Source organism: Varanus komodoensis, unplaced genomic scaffold, assembly GCF_004798865.1.
Source record: "Varanus komodoensis strain SLA01 unplaced genomic scaffold, ASM479886v1 scaffold7_3, whole genome shotgun sequence".
NCBI classification, from domain to species: Eukaryota; Metazoa; Chordata; class Lepidosauria; order Squamata; family Varanidae; genus Varanus; species Varanus komodoensis.
This window is the reverse complement of record NW_025336480.1, coordinates 16,326,448-16,346,495: the sequence shown is the minus strand read 5'-3', so window position 1 is coordinate 16,346,495 and position 20,048 is coordinate 16,326,448. Positions and strand designations below refer to the sequence as shown.

General features: G+C 43.2%; 1 protein-coding gene across 2 annotated transcripts in view; it reads left to right on the top strand.

Moving 5' to 3' along the window:
• Positions 1–20,048, top strand: part of FLT4 (fms related receptor tyrosine kinase 4) — a 120,720-nt gene that overhangs the window by 47,864 nt on the left and 52,808 nt on the right. For both annotated transcript variants that reach the window (XM_044454113.1, XM_044454112.1), the window contains exons 3-9: positions 3,409–3,683; positions 11,367–11,479; positions 12,787–12,949; positions 15,281–15,420; positions 16,078–16,249; positions 17,424–17,541; positions 18,577–18,731. In XM_044454113.1, coding sequence (XP_044310048.1) covers positions 3,409–3,683; positions 11,367–11,479; positions 12,787–12,949; positions 15,281–15,420; positions 16,078–16,249; positions 17,424–17,541; positions 18,577–18,731 — 1,136 coding nt within the window. The remainder of the gene's footprint in view (positions 1–3,408; positions 3,684–11,366; positions 11,480–12,786; positions 12,950–15,280; positions 15,421–16,077; positions 16,250–17,423; positions 17,542–18,576; positions 18,732–20,048) is intronic.

Below are 20,048 nucleotides of genomic sequence, written 5' to 3'. Positions count from 1 at the left end.
TTAAGACAAATTCCTTAAACATGGCCTTGGCACATTCTGGTCTTTCCAGTATAGAGAATATACAAAGAATTTCTGCAATTCTTATTCAAGAACTAAGAAGCAGACCATGTGGTATCTGGTGGCAGAACTCCAAAAAGGGATGTATGAGAAACTGGTACTACCAGCTTTTACATCATATACAAGCTTGAGCAAGCACCAACCAACTTAATCAGTAGATAGTCAAAAAGAAGTGTGAATTTCTGCTATCTACACTTTGATAATGTGACTCCAATGGATGCTTGTAACTGCCCCTACAGAGAAGAAGAAATCTGACCATATCTTTTTGGCCTTTCCTGGCAAAGACAGGCAGTAAGAAAATCTTATTTGGGGCAGGAAAGATCATATTAAGCCTGGTTTGTAAAAATGTCTGGAAGAATTTAAACCTTGTGGATTGTCATTGTTTCAAACTATCAGCACCTCTTGAAGCAGGAACCTTCCACTGGGATCTGTCTAGAAGTCAGACTCCAGTAGTTACTTTGTCCAGGTTGTCAGACATAACTTGGGGTAACCACCACCTTTGTTTCCACCTTTGGGTGATCTTGGGACTTGCCTGTGATGTCACACCGAATGTTGGTAGTGCCACCACACCTCAGAGACCTAATACAATCAAAGGAGCAAACCCAGTCTCCTTTCGCAGCAATTACTTGGGAAACAGACTTAAACCTCTACACACTAGACCATGAAGAAACTTGCAAAGCACTGGGACACCTTGCAACTTTACAAGTTCTCCATGGCCAAATTCCTAGGGTCTAGAGAAAGAAAGAAGGGATCTTTTGGACATTTCATGGAGCAAAGCCACATAGAGGCTTCAAAAGCTAGCAGGTGATGGGAAAGACTTCCCTTTGTCTGGGACCCCAGAGAACTACAGCCAGAGAAAGCAGTCAATACTGGGCTAAATGGGCACTTCCTATTTCCTCAGGATCCATCAAACTACTAGAGCCCCCAGAGGTCTTGGAAGAAACTGTGATGTGATGTGAAGTTAAAGTGATGGGACTGTGATTACAATTTTGTAGTGGAGATATTTCCCATCTCAGCCTTTCCTGACTTAGTGCCCACAGGTCTGGAGGCAAAAGCATTTGGAGTGCACCAGGCTGGGGAAAGCTGTCCTGTCCTGTGTGTTCTCAGTTTCCCCTTCCTGACCACAGGGCAAGCCCTACCGTCAGGCAGAGTGAGCAATCCCCCTTGGGGAGCAGGTGATGTGGGGCAGCACTGGCAACCCTCAGCCATGCGCCTCTCCTGGGGGATAGAGATGGGAGCTACCTGGCTTATCCTGTGCGCGTGCGCGCACACACACACGCACACTCACACTTCACTTCCTGCTGGCCTCAAGTGTTGCAGAGGATGCTATCTTGTTACCGTTATGAAGTCGGATTGAGCTGCCAGGTCAGTCAGCTTCTGTCTGTGGAGCAGAGGGGCACACGCTTATTCCTTGCCTCTTGTCTGCAGCCGCAGTCAAACAAGGCGCCATGCTTTGTGCTGTGGGATCTTCCTCAGCCTCAAATGCTCCCTCACAGTGCTTATTTTGAGATGCCAGCTTGATGTGATTTGCCAGGCAGGATCATTTCAAAGCATAGTTTAAGGTTACTAGTATACATTTTAACCATAGTTAATAACCACATTTTAGGCCTTTAGACATAACAGGCAGGTTTGCACGTCGCAAGGGACCCTGCCTGGTTACCATGGTTTCTGGGTTTTGTGATTTACCCAAAGATAATCAAGTGGTTTCTGTGTTATTGTGGTTTCCATCCTCCCTGCTCCAACTTCCCAGCGTTCCTGCATATCCCATGTCCTTGCATAATTCAATCAAGGGCATTGTTCCTTGCCTACATCACCTGCCTTCTCTTCACAGGTCCCTGGGTGTGTTCTCTCTCTGTTCCATTCCCCCTTTTTTCCCCTGCATCCCTCAGCCAAAGCTGCCTTTTAATGAATGAATCTTCTCATAGAAATCACCTTTTTGCACCACAATTCTTCTCCACATCAAAGCATCTGTACCCACATCCAATCCTGTCCCCCAGCCTTCCTTCACTAAAAATGTTCTGATGCTTGACTTTGTGAAGAAACTACAAACACCTCAATTAGGCACCCCCTCTGCCAAGTATTTTTTCCTAGATAAAGCATTTATGTATGTATATATGTATGTATTTATTAGATTTATTTCCCGTCTTTTTCTATAACAAACTCAAAGCAGTTTACATCATTCTTCTTCTCTTCCTATCAATCTTATTCCCACAACAAAAGTCCTGTGAAGTAGGTTGGGCTGCAAGTCTGTGACTGGCCCAAAGTCACCCAATTGGCTCCATGCCATGGCCAAGCGTGGGCTAGAACTCGGATCACCTGAGTCTCAGTCCTGTGCTCTTAACCACTATTCCACACTGGCTTTCATATATGAGCAGGCTTTGCTTTCCATCTTCCTGACCATGCCTGTAGGCTTGTTTGCTTGTTTCCCACTCCACCCTCAGCTCTACCTTAAGAATCAGCCATGAGGCTTGTCTTTTTTGACAGCCCACCCAACACCATCTTCTATGCCCCCTTCTCCAAGACCTTTTGCTTTCAATCATTTCATGCACTGCCCCCCCTCTCCCCCTTCTGTATTATTGCCCCTGGTCCAGGATGCTCCAGAAAGTCCTCATTCCCAGAGACAGTAAGATGGAGAGGGATGGGAACAGCCTTTAGGCAAGTAGTGACACGTCTGTTATTAGGCCGAAATGGGTAGTAGATGTTGAATGCCTGGGGAGGATCACAATCCCAGGTTCAGACATCATAGGAAACCACCATGATAAACAGAAACCATAGAGCAAACCATTGTTTCTTATCATGGTTTATACACATATACAGTGCTGAAATACCATGACTGGATTCAGATGACATGACAAACAATGCTTTAAAAAAACCATTGTGGCTTGTTGTGTTGTGTGAACCCAGTCAGTATTATACTATGGTTAATCTAAACCATTAACAGAAACTAGCGGTCTCCTAATGGCTTGGCTGGCGAAAGAAAGGGGAGGAGAGAATACACAAGTCCAAGATTCCATGTGGTTCATCCCCATAATGCTAAACCACCATTATTCATTGTGTGTGAACCATGCAATTCTTTAAATTGTTCAGGTGTTTTTTTGCAAGAAAAAATGCTTCTGTTATAGGAACAATACACACAAAGGAGAGATGTCTGTGGTAGGACAGGTTAATGAATGTGTCTTAAAATTATAAGTAAGACAGAAAATGTAAGAGGAGCAAAAATAATTGATTTACATGCTGTAGGAATCCAGCTGGCACTCTAAAATTGCTATTTAAAATGCAAGATGGATCACGATGAGTCAGTTAATCAGCCATCTAACCCAAGGTCTGTTATTCCTTTTTATCCTGATAAAGAGGACAGCATCCCCTGGAGTGGTCGTGGCCTGGAGGCAAAGTAGACACTGTCCAGATCGAAAAGGAGAGTGATTCAGTGGTGTCGGTGAGTCTCAACGGTATCCGCTCGGTCAAGGAAGAAGACTGTGAGGGCACTGACACAAAGCCCTACTGCAAGATCTTGACACTGACAGGGACCCAGGCTAACGACACAGGCTACTATCGCTGTTACTACAAGTATATCAATGCCAAAATTGAGGGCACCACTGCAGTCAGCACCTATGTCTTTGTGAGAGGTAAGAAGGGAAATAACCTGCACAGCAAAAACAGGTTAAACTCCAAATGAAAGTGCTTCATGGGCCGCATTGTATTACAGCCTTTTGGAATGTTATTGTCATTCTCTATCTGATAGTGGGTTGATTGAATGAGAAAGCTATATGGAGCTAGAATTTATTGCAAAGGAAGAGAGGTGAATTTACCTTTCAAAAAAGAAACAGTAACAACACAGGCTCGAACCATTTGCCGAGCAATGTGCAATTTGACCAGCCTTCCTCTATCCTGACATACTCCATTATGGCACTGCTCAGCATGCAGTGCTGTTGCTATTCTCCTATTCCACCATGCTGAGAAAAGGGTACCCGATTGTCTGGGTAAACTAGAAGTATTTTAACTGCATATTCTAATATGGCTGCATATGCTGACCTGGAAAGACACTAAGGAAGCAATTGTATACACACATACCTGGGAAAAAGTCTTGTTGCAATGTAAGAACACATTTATGCCTCAGATAGATGTATAGTGTTGAGAGAAGCACCACCTGCACAGCCAGAGGACTTAGTCATTTGTAGCGCAATTCTGTGCTTGTTTACTTGGAATTAAGTCCTATTGTGTTCAATGAGGCACTGACGCTCAGAACTGCTATGCTGCCTTTATAGATATATCATATTTAATGGGTTCTTGTGTTTATTTTTAGTTTATTTATATAAAATATTTCTTTACCACCTTTATCACATGAAGTTCCAGGGCAGCACACAGTATATATAAGTTAAATTAGTACATTAAAATTAATATCCATCAGCCATTATAAAAGACAACAAAAAGAAATCAATTATGATTTGCTGTAAACCCCAAAGAGCTTTAGTTATTGGGCAGTATAGAAATGAAATTAAATAACTTTCAGTTATAAAAGAATACATGGTTATACACATTATGGTTATACACATTAAAATACCTAAAGAAAAAGATAAGTTTTAACCTGATATGAAAAATGGTTGCCTATTAAGTACTAGGTTAACTCTTTTGACTTCCAAGCCATTTAGAGCATTAAAAAAGTACCAGAAACTTGAATTGGACCTGGAAAGAAAGATGAATCAAAGCAGTTCTTTTAAAATGGGAATAATGTGAACCAACCTGGCAGCAACTGTTAAAATTATGGCAACCTAAATCTGCACTAATTGGAACTTGCTAGTCATCTTTAAGAGCACTTTCATGTATGAAGCATTGCAATAATCCATGCAAGTGGTCGGCATTATTAAACTGTGGGTGCTGTTGTAAACTGTTCAGATAATTTCAGCTATGGGGCAATATAGAAGTGCATATGTACATATTTCCATACAGAATATCCTTGGAGGATGAGTTGAAGCTGGTGAAAGGTGCTCCAGGGCTCCAAGGTCTCTAAAAGACCTGTAATGACAAAGCTGCCTTTAGCAGTACTTGGAAGCTGCAAACCTCTTCTTTCAGAGGCAGTGCAATCTCATGCAGAACAGTTTGAGTACCTTTGTCCCAAACCCAAGAACTGGTTCCCCATCGTGCCTGCATCTTGTCAGGATTCAGCCTGAGCATCATCCAACTCATTACCAAATGGACCAAGAGAAGACTCTCAGCTTTGCGTCCCTAAGCTGCTCTAGGTCTTCCTGTGCCCTGGGCATTAGAAACCATGGGACTGGATGGTAGCAAAGCGTTAGAGGCTGCTGATTATGCTGAGGATATAAATATAAGAGAAAGTTTAAAAAGAAGGCTGCCCTGCCACAATTATACACATCTCTGAACGTCAGAGACTGCATGGGGTGTTTTTTCCTCCCCACAACACCTGGTCTGAGTGGAGTTCCTCCTTCATGCTTTCCAAGTGTTTCTCTGTGCATGCATGCTGGTTCCCTCCCTCATTGCACGGGGGCTGATTAAATCCAGAGGAATTGTGAAGCGTATGGGTGTCAAGCCCCCTCCTGCTGAGAACAAATCAGTGTTCATCCTCTTATGTGGGGTTGCTCTGTCTGGGGGATTCAATTACATTGGTGCCTGGAGTGAATGTTTTGGTTGGACTGGAATGCAGACATTTTCACTTCCACAGCACCCTCTACCCTACCCTACCATGGTGGCCCTGGCTAATCATTGTATTTTTAAAAAAGAAATTAAATCCATTGTTTGAGAGAGAAGGGTGAAATGTAGGACCTGGTTTGAATAAAACCAAAGCAGGGAAAGATAACAGATGTATTGCTAAATATAGTGCTAGAAGTGGATGCCGACTATCTTCTCCCCATTCATATATTGTTATGCCTTTACACCTGAATTTTAATTTGAGATAGATTTAGAGCTTCCAGCTCCCTCAGTTTTTGCCAATATGCTAAGTCTTAACATACAGCATTCTGCTTTAAAAAGAATTTACCTATCTAATGAGCTTTCAGTCAAGGGAAATTCAAATTTAAAATTAGGAAAGCCTGCCAACCCACTAGGGATCTGATCAAGAACTTTTTATCTCAGATGTGTGACTCTGTATGAGATTGAGTTAAAGACTTGTAATGTTTTAATAAGGCTTTACTACTGTGTCCTTTTTCTGTTTGTGAAAATGCCCCCATATTACAGCCAAACTAAGTGCTCCTTTATCTACACATTGTTAAACTGATTGTTTCCCCATCTCTCCTGAAAGCATACACAAATTAGGAGCCTGGGTTAAGTTACCTCCCCACATTTTTCATCCCAAAATTCCACCCTTCCATTGAGGGGGTTTAAAAAAAGGGAAAAGTCTCCATTGTTTCCAATGACCATTTTTTAAATCATCACCTGCGTTGGAAGAGGGTTGAAATTTCAACATGAAAATGTGGGAGTGGCAGCTTAAACCATCCGCCTCCAAAGCACCATGTTCCCAGTCCAGATCAGGGCTGTGTACGCTTAGAGAGGGGGAACAACCACACAAAACTCAGCTATGAGTGATTAAGGAACATTTAGTTTAGTCCTCAGTTATCTGGATCTTTTAAAAATAAACTTATTGGAAGAATCTATTGATGCTTTCCAAAACTTACGTTCATGTGATCTGAAAAAAACAATTGTTATATTTTTTCCCATTTTACCGACTCTGTTTATATAATCACGAGTAGTAAAGGCATAGCCCTATGCATGGACATAAAACTGTCCATCAGCCCCAGCATTTCCCCAGCTTCCATAATTTGGTGATTTTAAAGCAGTAAAAGCCCTGTTGGCAAGATTGTCTGGTACAGCCTTCCATAAGCTAGTGTCTTCCAGATGTTTTGCGCTTTGGCCCATATCAGCTGCAGTCAGTCGTTAGAAATGGACAGTTGTTAGGAATGCTGGATGGTGTAATTCAAAACATCTGAAGGGCACCACCTTATAGATGGCTGATCTGGTGCATGGTGACTCTTAGGAATGTTCTGGCACCCTGCCTGTGTTGAGCTGGTCAAATGCATCTGTTTTCAGCATATGTTAGAGAGTATCAAAAAATGACAACATAGCATGCGCTGTCTCTGCACCAAAATATGTCTATATGAGAGTTTACTAGAATTTCTACTGAAATGAATGTATGATGAGAAAAGTGTCTTTCAACTTGGTCCTCGTGCTTCATAATTCATGATGTTCCCTCGTTTCATTTCTATATTAGTGGCAGTTTTAAATATCAACAAGTATCAGTCTTAAGGAAGGGCAGCCTGTGCAAGCCCTGCATGCATTCGAAGGTTGTGCATGAGTTCCTTTCACTATTGCAGGAACAGTGCAAAAAGCAACAATGCAAAATGTATTTGCTTCTCATAATTTAGCATTGTAACAACTGAAGCACAGCTCCCTAACCATCACTCCATTGACAGCCTGATGACCCACGTTCAAGGGGCGGTTGTCACTGAACTGTGTTGTGTTGTGTTGGCTGAACCCAGCTGAGATAATGAACCATGGTGAATGCTGCACAATGGCTTCCTTTCAGGGGTTGTTCCTGATTAGCAGGCTATGGCTTGCTAGTGCAACTGAGTTCAAGCCACATAGTAAGGCACCTTTCAGGAACAAACCATGGTTGAATGACAGCCCTTTCCCAATCCATACTCCGTCCTGGAGTGTAGATTATTGTGTGTTCTCTGCTTTGCTGCTCCCCCACCACAGCCCCCAAACACAAAGCTTCACCTTAGCCTTCTGATGCACCATCACAGCTATTCTTTCTCGGACATATATAAGCATGAATCATCTCTTTCTCTTAAGCATGTTTCCCCATCAGCCATCTCACATGCGCTCACATCCTTCGGGTGGAAGCAGCCACACACTTAGAAAACAAGGAATTGGGTTGCTGTTTAAAGGGAAGTTGCAATTGCTTTTAAGTTATGTGGGTATTAGTGTAGATCATGGACTTGGGATATTTAGGATCCAGTCTAAATATAATATGGGCAATTAATAGTGAGCCCCTGTGGTTTGCCAGCTGAGCAACTGTTGCTGGTATTTTAAAATAAATCATTCTCCGATAACAAACTCAAAATAACAATAGCCAGAGGCATTAGAAGTTTGGCAGGAATTTCCCCACATGAATGTTAGTTCTCTCTTAATCTAATCTTCCCTTGGTCTTTGCTATGAACATCTGTGGCTGCTCTTCAAATACATCCTGGAGGAATATTTATATAAAAACACAAGAGATGGAATAAAATCCAAAACCTCTAGTCAGGAGTATTTAGCAACAAAGAAGCTGATGTACAACACTGCCCATGAAAGCAAGTCTCAATCATGACCCTGCAAGTGAAATCCGTAAGACTGGGTTTCTGTTTTGCTCTCTGGCAGCATAATAGGAGATTTTGCTGGGCATGTCTAAATGTAATGAGCCTCTGGAGAAGGCCTGGGAAAGCCAGTGGGTGTAGTGGTTCAAGCTGGAGACTGGGGTCAGGGAGATCTCGATTCAAAACCTATTCATCCGTGAAGCTTGCTTACTCTTTCTTAGCCTAATGTACTTCACAGGATTATTGTAAGGATAAAAGTGAAGGGAGGAATAATTTTCTTGTAGGCTGATATCAGCTTTTTAGAGGAATCACAGAATATAAATGTAATAACTGGATAAGCTGTGGTTTGCGAGGGAATGTGGGATACCTAATTTATCTAGAATCTCTGCATTGACTTCCTCGGATATCTGCCACAATTTCCTCATATCTATACCTCATTATGTGGGTGGATTTGTAAAGTAAGCACAAAGTGCTTGTTAACCAGCATAATGCTGATTAGACTGGATGACTGTATGGATAAATGAACGGAAAGACAGATGAGCTAGAATCCTTTCCTCATTTTAATACTTTTTTGCCACCTGGCTAGTTTTAGTTAGGGTGCCATCATGAATCAGGTGGCTTTGAACCCATCCACAGGATCTGCTGGGAGCTAGTGAGAAGTGGCAGCTAGCAGTGCGCTCAGCTCGAGAGAGCCCTGTCAGTCATCCTCTTGTTCTGGGGGATGCCACAGTAGAAGAGCAGTTGATGGGGCTTTCCAGAGCCAAGTGAGGAGACGGTGGTGGGCTCTCCAGGCATGGTTAGGGTGGAGAGTCATGCAGTTTCCCACACTTCGCCCTCTGTTGTCTGATGCAGCCAAATCAGGCTACATCATGGCAGGCCTTGACCTGTTTACAAACAACTCTGGTACCTTTAAAGAAACGGTGAGTAAGCCATCCATTCAGCTATCCTCTCCAGAGTCCGATGTCACAGCAACCTTTGTGCAGATACACTTTTCATCTGGCTATATTGGTATGCCTGTGAAATCAAACACACATCTGTCCTCCTGTGTGCAGTACTTCCCTTTCATTAATCTGCAATGCTTGCACGTCTGTATCTAAAACACAGAGCACACTGAACTGGCATTCTAAAAATTTGGACAGGTTTGCTAAACTGAATTATTTTTTACTGTTTAAGGCACAATCCTACTATGCGAGTTTAGACAGAGAAAGGGCCTACAACTCCCAGCATGCTCTGTTTAAATTTGCAAAGGATTGCACCCTTGGTTGTTTTAAGTGGTCACAAAGGGTACTTCTTTTCATTCTTGGATGGATGTTCATTGTCTCTTTCTAGCTCTTTTTGTTTGATTTTGCTCAATCTGGTCATTTTTAATTGCTTATATTAATTAGTAGCTTTCTGTACTAATGAAGAAAAATGGGATATACATTGAAATGATAAATATATGAGAAGTAATAGTTTATAAACAAGCTTAGTCTCCCATGAAAATTGGTGCATATACTTCTTTTTCCCTGTTCTAAAATTCTATACTGCAGGATTATTTTTAATTCTAAATATGCTGAAGGAAGAATATATTTTGAATGATATTAGAAAAACCATTTCCTTTAATAGCAGAAAAGAGAACAACCCAAGCTTGAATGCTAGTGGGTTAGACTAGCTTTCTCCAACCAGATGTCTCCCAGATGTGTTGACCATGTTGACAGGGATGATGGAAGCTGTAGTCCAACATATCTTAATGACACTAGGTTGAGTGAGGCTGGATTGGACTAACAAAACAAAGATTAAATGCTGTTTTTACTCCACGAATAAGAATATAAGATTTGCTTAGTCATGATCAACTTAGCCTGGAGAAGAGGAGACTCAGAGGGGATATGTTGGCAACATACAGGTATGTGAGGGGATGTCACATGGAGATGGGTAGAGACCTGTTCTCCCCTGCAGAGGAAGGCAGAACGCGCTCCAACGGAGCAAAGCTCAGGGAGCCAAGGTTTCGTTTGGATGCCAGGAAGCACTTCCTGACAGTCAGGACCCCAAGGGTGTGGAATGGGCTTCCACGAGAGGTCGTGGAGGCCCCATCGGTGCGGGTGTTCAAGGATAGGCTGGATGTCCACATGGTGGGCATGTCATGAGCGGAGCCAGCTGGTGCCGGAGGTCAGACTAGATGGCCCGGGAGATCCCTTCTGACTCGCTCTGTTCTATGTTTCTATGAACTCTATAAAGTATAGAAGAAAGCATAGTTATCTATGTTCAAGAAAGTTGGTGTCCAAATGAAGACTTTTATTTCTCTTGTTGCATCCTGCACTTCCTCCAAGGAGCTTAGGTTGATACTATGAGTGATTATCCTGTTATTCACTCAGCAACACCATGATGTACACACAACTAAAGTTTGATCCCAGGTCTCCCCTTTTCATGCCAAATACTTGGTCATTATAACACACTGGTTTGCAGACTATTTGAACTGATTTAGGACCAATACTAAAATGAACTAAAACACATAATGTAAAATGAGAACCAAGCTAGTGACTCAGATGAATTGAAATGGTATGTTTTGATCCAAGGAAAAAGTCCTGTATGCATGTCTACTGCCTGGATTAGTTAGAAAGGGCTTTTCCTAACCAGCCTTGCTTTGTCTGGATAAACATTTCCTTTACTTTGCTTTTTAGGTGACCTCTGGCTTTGAAGTACAGGAGAGATATGGTATATAAGCCTGCAATTCTGTATGACCTTGCAAGGATATAGGTTTGACTGAATTCAATGGGAATTGCTCCTGAGCACACATGCCATATATTATACCCTAAGGCTATAATCCCATACCCGTTTACCTGGGACTAGACATGTATAGAGTTTGACATATTCGTATGCTTCCCATCTTTGCCTCAGATTTATGTTTGTGTCATGCTCAGAATTGTTCGCTGCAGATTTTAGCACCTGCCCTCCACAGAACTACCTAGAAGAAGAAGAAAATAATATTGTCCTTGCTTCTTTTTTCTCCACTTCTTTTCTTCTCAGATTTTGAACAGCCATTTATCAATAAACCAGAGACTCTTCTTATCTACAAGAAGGAAAATATCGGCGTCCCATGCCTGGTATCCATTCCAGACCTTAACATCACATTGCTCTCGGTAAGAAGGCTCCCTTTGGAATGGATCTGGACTTTGCCTTGTTTCAATCTTGCCAGCCTGAAGAGGAGCAGAGAGGAAGAGAGAAACAGAGCTCAAAGAAAACCTGCTAAAGCTGAGATCTGTGGAAAAAATATCTGCAGTGATGTTTTCCAGTAACTTCTGTGTTTTTTCCCTTTCATTTTGATCTCTGCTTTCTCTTGAACTGTTGCCTTCTGGATCCCTGTGGGTTACTGCGCAATATTTTCTTTTTTCCTGAGGTGGTATGAACTACAATACATGACTTCTAGAAAAGGGATGAAAATTCTAGGAAGGAAGAGCATTTTATGCGTATTTAGTTCTCTCTAAGGGTTCTGTATCTGGCATATCAACAGCAACTTACACTGTTCTGAAAGTTGCACACCCTTTCAGCATACAGGGAGGTGAGGGCTTCTCACCCATGCAGTGGAGACAGACCCAAATAGGCAGCTGCCACCAGTCTGTTCCCTGATAAGTGTACTTGTATGAGCAGTGCCCGGAAGGTAACATTCCAGATGACTTCAACTCCCAGAAGCATCTGCCAGCATAGCCAGTAGTCAGAAATACTGGGAGTTGCAGTTTAAAATATCTAGAGATCTACCTTCTCTCTACCCCATGAATGTGTTTGGAAACACATTTGTTACATTCATGTTGTACAGCCTGAACACTTCTTAGGATGAAATTGCATTTGGTTAAATTCCAGGCATTGCTATCTCTTAAGGGGATTACCAGTCCTAGATAGGAGTTGTAGGAAACTGTAGAAAGGGCCCATTCACCAGGGCATACTGCTGCATCTGATCTTCCCATCAAATGCAAATGAAAATGTTACTCTTGGATGGCCAAAACCAAGTTTATATCCTGCAAATTCCATGTCTCAGGAAAACAGTAGTTCCTAGGCTCACACATTTACCTTTCTGCTCAGGAATTAGTGGGGGCTTTCTGGACAGAATAAACCATATTCTATATCCTTTCCACTGCTATTCCTGCATTCTTCCCACATGGAGGCCCTCCAGAATTAAAATAATTGTATGAAAACAGTCCATTTGAAAGCAGATTGTCAATGGGATTTATGTACAGAGCTGTCTGGAAACTTATGAAGAAAAACCAAGCAAATGTCTGTGATAACATACCATAACATGATGGTTTTTGTTCGTTTCTCTTTTCAGTGGATCTGAAACATTACATTGTAACTGACCCTGAGAAACCCTTGGAAGTAATAGAGGATGGAGAAGTAGTGATATCACCATGCATTTCTAAAAAGTGTTTTTCCAAATTTTTTGTTTTGTTTCTAGACAACCTCTGCCATCTATCCAGATGGGAAGAGCATTTTCTGGGATAACAAAAGAGGAATGTTGGTTCCTACCCTACTGATCAAGGACTCCCTATTTGTTCAGTGTGAAACTGTCATCGATAAAAAACCCTTCAAATCCAGTTTCTTCCTTGTCCATATTGCAGGTGAGCTTCAGAATAGAGTTGGTCAGTATGAAATTGACTGGCCAGCACTAGTGAGAGAAGACCTTCTCCACTGTGGGCCTACTTCAAGGAATTTCATTCCAAGAGATACACATAGCTGACTCCATCTGTGGCTAAGGGACCTCTCAAGAGACATTTTAAAATACATCTTTTTCATGGAAATTTATTTGAAAAAGTGTTGTGGTATTTGCTACTGCTAAACAATTGAGATTGTATTTTGTTTTAACTAGCTTATTTTAAAACTGTTAACATTTCAAAGTGTACTAATAGCTTTACATTGAGTCTTACTGCTTTATAATTTAAGCCACTGTGGGAGGACCACAGTCTTGAAAGACAGCTAAGAAATATATTCAGTCAGTCAATATTTATGGGATATAAAACCATTTTCAGACTTGAGTCTCAAAATGGATTGTGCTTCAAAATCACAGAGAAAAATAAAGCACGTGCAGCCATGTTGGCCATAAACCAACAACAAATCCAAAAATTATAATATCTTGTGTAAAACCAGCTAAAAGTCACAAAAATATTATTATGCTACATTTATGTCCTGCCCTCCTTCCTCATGCAAGCAATCCAAAGGAACTTACAAGGCTCTCGTCCTCTCCATTTTATCCTTATAACAACAACCATGTGGAGTAGTCTGAGCGTTAGCAACTGGCCCAGCATCTTCCATTGAGTTTCATGGCCAAGTGGGGACTCGACCTGCATCCCCTGTGTCACACTCCAACACTTTTAGCCACTAAACCACACTGGCTTTTGTGTGTTTGGTGATCATTCCTTTGATCTAACAAATGTTAGAATCTTCAGTGTTTTTGTAATGTAAATGTAAAATATATTATGGCAAGAAGGTTTATTTTTCATTATATTTGTCCCCCCCCCCTTCAGATCTTTTTGCCACATCAGCAACAAACAGAGTATTTTCATACATTAGGCTTTAGTTGCCATGTTCCTGATTTCAGTGTGGATGATAAATCTCCTTTAAGTGTTGTTTGAGCTCCATTTCTTGGTTTCTTCCTGCAAGAAAAAAAATCTTTAAAGGATCTTAGCTCTTAGCAATTTTTCCTCTTTGTCTCCTTTGTAATTGAGCATGTTTCCTGTAGGTGCGTAGGTGGGAGATGCTAAAGGAACAGGAGAGTTGAGCATGCACCGCTGCCCTGCCACTTGTCCAAACTGGAAGATCTTTTCACCTTTGGTTGAGAGATGTAGTTGTCATTTTAAATATCAAAAACAAAAGTGCTCATGCAATTTCAAGAGTAGGCAGTTGGTACAAAGAGAAAGAAACCATTTCTGTATTAAATTGAATCAAGTGAAATGAAATTAGAAGAGAAGAGAAGTTAGTCAAGTCTGTGGGCAAATATAGCCTCAGATTCTATCTTTCCATCGAATATCCTTGCATTCATTCATTTCTCTATCGAATAGGTACATCTTATGAGGCATATTTCTGGTCCAGAAGGCATATTTTTATGCAGTACAGCAGGGGTGCTTTTGACCGACTGCTCTCATAAGCGCTAGCCAGGGCAACCAGTGGTGAGGCATGATGGAAACTGTAGGGCCACATATCTGGAGAGCTACAAGTTGACCACCTCTATAGTATACAGGCAGTCCCTGGGTTATGAATGAGTTCCATTCTTCGTCTTTAAATTGAATTTGTGTGTAAGCCAGGTCACTTATAATTGTCCCTTCACATTTACAGGGGTTAGGGGCGCAGGACCCCCACGAAAGTGGAAAAACTATGAATATCTTTAGCCCCACCCACCCATCCGCCCAAACTCACCAGTGTTTCCTCTTTGCACCAAGGAAATGCCAGAGAGATTTCCCTCTCTGTATGGGTGGGGCAAGAAGGCCTTCTTTGGAGGCTTCCCTCTCTTCCCTTTAGCTTCCTTTCTTTCAATGTAATAACAGATTTGCACAGTATTTTTCTAAAAATTAATAGGCTCTACCACAGTTCATTCGTAAGTACAGGTTGTTTTTAACTTGGGCATTCATAAATCGGGGACTGCCTATACCTTTTCAGTTCTCTGCTTGTGGGCCACTAGATTGTGTAGGACTTTTGTTAGTCTAGAATAATAAGATAGCTTCAAGGCTGGTGGGTTGGACCAGCCAGCCCTAGAATACTACAGTGACGGAGACAAATGGCCAAAGAATTAAGCAAATCCAGGGAAGAGGGCATAGATTGCAATGAGTCTGTGATAGGTAGTTTTATTTTAATTTTTACAGTTTTGGACAATTCTAGCAAGAGTTCTGTTTTCTTAAGGAAAAGACTGGATTGTATTTATTTTAAGCAGTTGTCTCTCTTACTACTTTTTACGTTAGGAAATGAACTTTATGACATTCAGCTGTTTCCAAGGAAAGCCATGGAGCTATTAGTGGGAGAAAAACTGGTTCTTAACTGCACAATATGGGCTGAGTTTAATTCAGGAGTTGATTTCCAGTGGGATTACCCTGCAAAACAGGTATGCATCAACAGCAGTAGTGTGTAGTATGTGCTGACTGCTTTTTTATTTGTTACTCTTGTTTGGAAGCAGAATCACACTTTCCAGTAGATTCTGAGAATGCTATTCAGCTTCCAGACAAGGTGTACACTCTATGCATGCCTTATTTTTAAGCAAAACTGTGCCTTTTTCTGCCACTGCCACCACAGCAAATTCTCCAGCCTGGGGCAGCGAGAGCTCCAAAAATGGCCAGGATGAGTTGCAAGTTGCCCACCTCTGTGCTAGCTCTTTACATGTGCAGTACCTCTTAATAGAGATTGATAGTCTCTCCATACAAAATCTCATTAAAAAACTAATGTGTCAGGGAGATGCCTTCTTGAGCCTTCTCTCCGATATGATAGTTTTTTACAAGGAAAAAATGGCAGAAAATTCCATAAAGAGTACAGTGCCAGCTTCCACCTACAGTTTGAAGCGGTTTAGTCCTGAATGGAGGCAAGTTTGCCACACCAGTGAGAACTGCAGATTCTGAGGCAAGGTTATTCTTGTCTTCTCCCTTTTAAACAGGAAGGCCAAATATTTCTGTTTGGGGAGAAATGACTGTTTGGGGAGAAATGTGGCTTAATCTCACCTTTTATCTTACCTGTTTAATCCTTTCTGCGTATCACCACTTTCTGGCAGATGAATCGGAAAGTCACAGAACTGCCAGAGAGGCGGTCCCAGCAGACACATACTGAGCTCTCCAGCATCCTGATCATCCAAAATGTGAGCCAGCAAGACCTGGGAAAATACACGTGCAAGGCCAGCAATGGGGAGCAGGACTTGACGGAGAGCATAGATGTCATCGTACATGGTAAACACCATTAATACAGGGTGAAAAACCCTTTTAGCTGCTGCTGTGTCTTCATGTAGCAGAAAGCAATGTAACGACAATGAAAGAACGGCATGGCTCGTATCAGCTAAGGCTCCGGCGATGAAGCAATCCCCAGATAAAGGGGGCAGAGAAGAGCACCCTGTGAAGGTGTCACTTCTGCCCTTTACTGCTGGCCATACCAAGACTTTGGGCAGGTTCACAGGAACCGAACCCACAGTGGCTCATTTTCCTGCCCTGTGCATGCTGGTCGCAAGTTGCCTACTTATCCTAATTGCCCACACCTGGTGCCCCCTGTCATGACGGACTCTGTTACGTTGCACACCAAGCTTTCTAGAAGTGTGGTCTGGCACACTTCTAGGATCCCGTGTCCTTCATGGAGTGGCCAGGAGTGCTCTTGGAAGTGGACGGACATGATACAACTTAGACTGGTCAGGAAACCTGCTATTATTTATAGCATATAGACCATGTGATTTATAATGGAAATACCCAACCACTGAGAAGTCAGGGCAGGCATTCCTTGTATAACTGATTGGCAAGTATAATATTGGTGAGGCTACTTATTTTGCCTCCTTACTCCTATAGAGATCTAAGGTTGAATCCAGGTTTACCTTGGATCAGCTGTCTTAGTAGAAATTGGACTTCCCCACCCCTTCCTTCCCACAACAATGTCTCCTGAAAATGCTACGCATAGTCAGGGGACCTTGGTGTAGAAGGGAGGGCATCCCCAAAGTTCCAAAGTGGAGACCTCCCTCTCACAGAAGTCCCTTCTCACAGAGAAGACAGAACTTGGATCCAAACCTCAGAGACACAAGGCAAGAAATTTGCTTGGGCTGAGATAATTCTGGCAAAATTCTTGTCCCGTGGAACATTGTTTACTGAATTAGGCTCCTTAACATGTAAGAAATTACTCTGTGTCTTTATGGCTTAAAATGTGAGTTGTTCTCATCTCTCTGACTGTTCTTATGTCTGTAGAAAGGCAAATGTACATGAATCCAGTATTTAATGGGTGCCTGTGCATAAGTGCTATTTATTTTTGCAAAGTATGAATGAATGGTGTCTCCATCCTCCATTGCTTTCCCAGCCTGCTCATTTAACAGCTTTCATTCAGCTTTTCTCTCCACCCCACCCCCACCTTATCTGCCTGGTTTTACAGAGAAACCCTTCATCAATGTGGAGTGGAAAAAGGGTCCTGTGATCGAAGCCACTGCAGGAGATGAAGTGGTGAAGCTGCCAGTGAAAGTGGTTGCCTACCCACAGCCTGAGTTCCAGTGGTAATGCATTCCTCTTGGCACTCAGACCTCTACCCTTTGTATTGCAGGGGAGGGGGGAGGGGAAAGACCACTCTCATTAAGAAGGATGTCACTGAAATCTATTTTTGAGGGAAGAGAGGCCACCCCTCTGCAACGGGAAAAGTTGGCTTCATAGGCCTGTTTCCAGACCTGAGCAATTTATGTTGACTGCTAAGGTTTTTAAGCTCACCTCATTAGCCAGTATCTTCTGGTGCAGAGAAATGTGCTACTGCATTCACAAGAGGCATAAAAATTCTTCCTCATCCATTTTGCTGCTTCTTCCAGATTTCTGGAAGACATTAGACACAGGGCGAAGAGATCTCCCGCATCATTAGCTCTGTTGCCAAACACATACACGTTATCCACCCACACACAAGTGCTGTTTTGCATTCCCCATGGCTGTGTAACACCTGCTGTACTTTCAGATGGGTGAGGCTCTTCTGACTGAAAGAAAGTCATGGAATCTGCTATTAAGGGAGCAAATGTTCTGGCCTGGACTTTCGACTCTTCTTCTCTAGCCAGAGAGGATAACAACTAAACCAGTTCAGGGCAGATATGCCAATATCATTCTGATCAAACAGTTTCTTTTTGTGTACATTGGGTTTGAAAATAAGAACAACTATGAACCCTTAAATTCACTCCCTTACACACTCAATTGGCAGTGGATCAGCATAGGTAAAATGTCTAAACATTTCCAGGGGTGATTTTTGGCATGCTTTTCTTCTGGCCAGTAAATCCAGCATGTACATCTTTGCCTCCACCCACCCTGGTGGCTTCCAGATGTGCTGTAGTACAACTCCTAGAATCCCCGACCATTGGCCATGCTGGCTGGGGCTGGTGGAAGCAGAAGTCGAATATCTGGAAGGTGCTAGCTTGAGGAAGGCTGCAGTAAGCTTTTCCTAGGGGACTATTAACAAGTGAGCCTTCCTTCAAGATGTGCCTCACCACATTGGCCAAAGCTCTTTCCAAAGGAATGTGCTAATCCATACACATCGCCTCTTTCTCTGCTTCTGCCAGGTTTAAGGATGGGAGGTTAATCTCCAGCAGGCAATCTCAATATTCTCTGCAGATCAAGGACGTAGTGGAGCAGAATGCTGGCTCTTACAAATTGGTTCTGAGGAATGGGCAGGCTGGACTGGAGAAGAGCATCAGCCTCCAGCTGGTGGTCAACGGTAAGGAGGCTGCAAGGCAGGGAAGGCCCTGCGGCACTCGGCAACTTGACAGCCATTTGTCCACAACGGAGTCATATCAAAACATGTTTGAAACAGAACGAAACTAGACAGGACGTGGTTCATGCTGCTCGGCCTTGCTTGGCGGCCGCTTCTCAGCAGACGGCGGATGTGGGGCAGCTGGACTGGATTAGGGCAGGGCAGCAAGGAGGGGGCTTTCACCACTTGCTTGCCTGTGGGCGGGGACTGACGACTGGAGGGAAGCCCACACAGGTAGCAGGAGCACGCAAGAGGAAGCTGCGTTCCAGCTGGGGCTGTGATGGTGGGGCCAGTGGGCTAAAGCCCCTCCCCTCTCAACCATGCAAGGCCAATCCGTGTGGATAACCTCGTACCTAGAGAGCAACCCTGGGCTTGGTTTCTCTCCTTCCTTCTGTAACAGCAAGAAAAACATACATATAACTGAATGTACTTGGAGCAAGATTAAGGATCATTGGTTTCATTGCTGAGCAGGGGAGCAATAGAGTGCCAGTTTGGACTGGAGGAACATGGGTTGGAATCCCTCTTAAGTCATGCAGCTGCACTTGCCGTGTCTTCTGGGAGAAATAAACGTCGTCAGAGACGTGCAGCGGCCACCACTGCGTGTCTCTTGGTCCTGCTCCCTCGCAGTGACTACAACAGTACAACACGTGAGGCATCACTGGAGTGCTGCACGTCTTCCTGCCAGTACCTCCTCCCACTGCCTGGCAGCCATGGGGAGATGCTGTGTCACACATTCCCTTGCCGTGCCTGTTGCAGGAAGCAAGGGCTGGCAGGCAGGGCTGCTCCAAACCCCTGGGCTGCCTGCAGAAAGCACAAGCTGATGTGTATTGGGCTGGCTGTGGAATCTAGTTGGACACTGGTGGTAATGCAGACCCCACAGAGCAGACAGGTCCACCCTCCAGCACCAGGGACCACGCTCCTGGCATCTGCTGCTATTGTGCCTGATGGTAAGGTTGGCCCTGACAGAGACACAGACTAGTGAAGCTTTGTTGCTCTTGTAACATCTAGTTCTGCCCTTAGCCTAACCTCCTCACAGGGTTCTGGTAAGGTTGGACTGGATAACCCCATTCCTTGTTGGAAGAAGGACAAGAGCAGTAAGTCTCTGGAAAACCAGGAGTGAACCCCTGCACCATGGGGGATTCTAGGTTGTAGTCAGATCACACAGGGAGCCAGTGATGCCAGCAGTAACGTGACTGCCTGGACTTGTATGCCGCTTCCAGTATAGGGCGCATCCCTTCAAAAGTGCTGCCCCAGGTGGCTGTCAAATGTGCATGTGAGGTA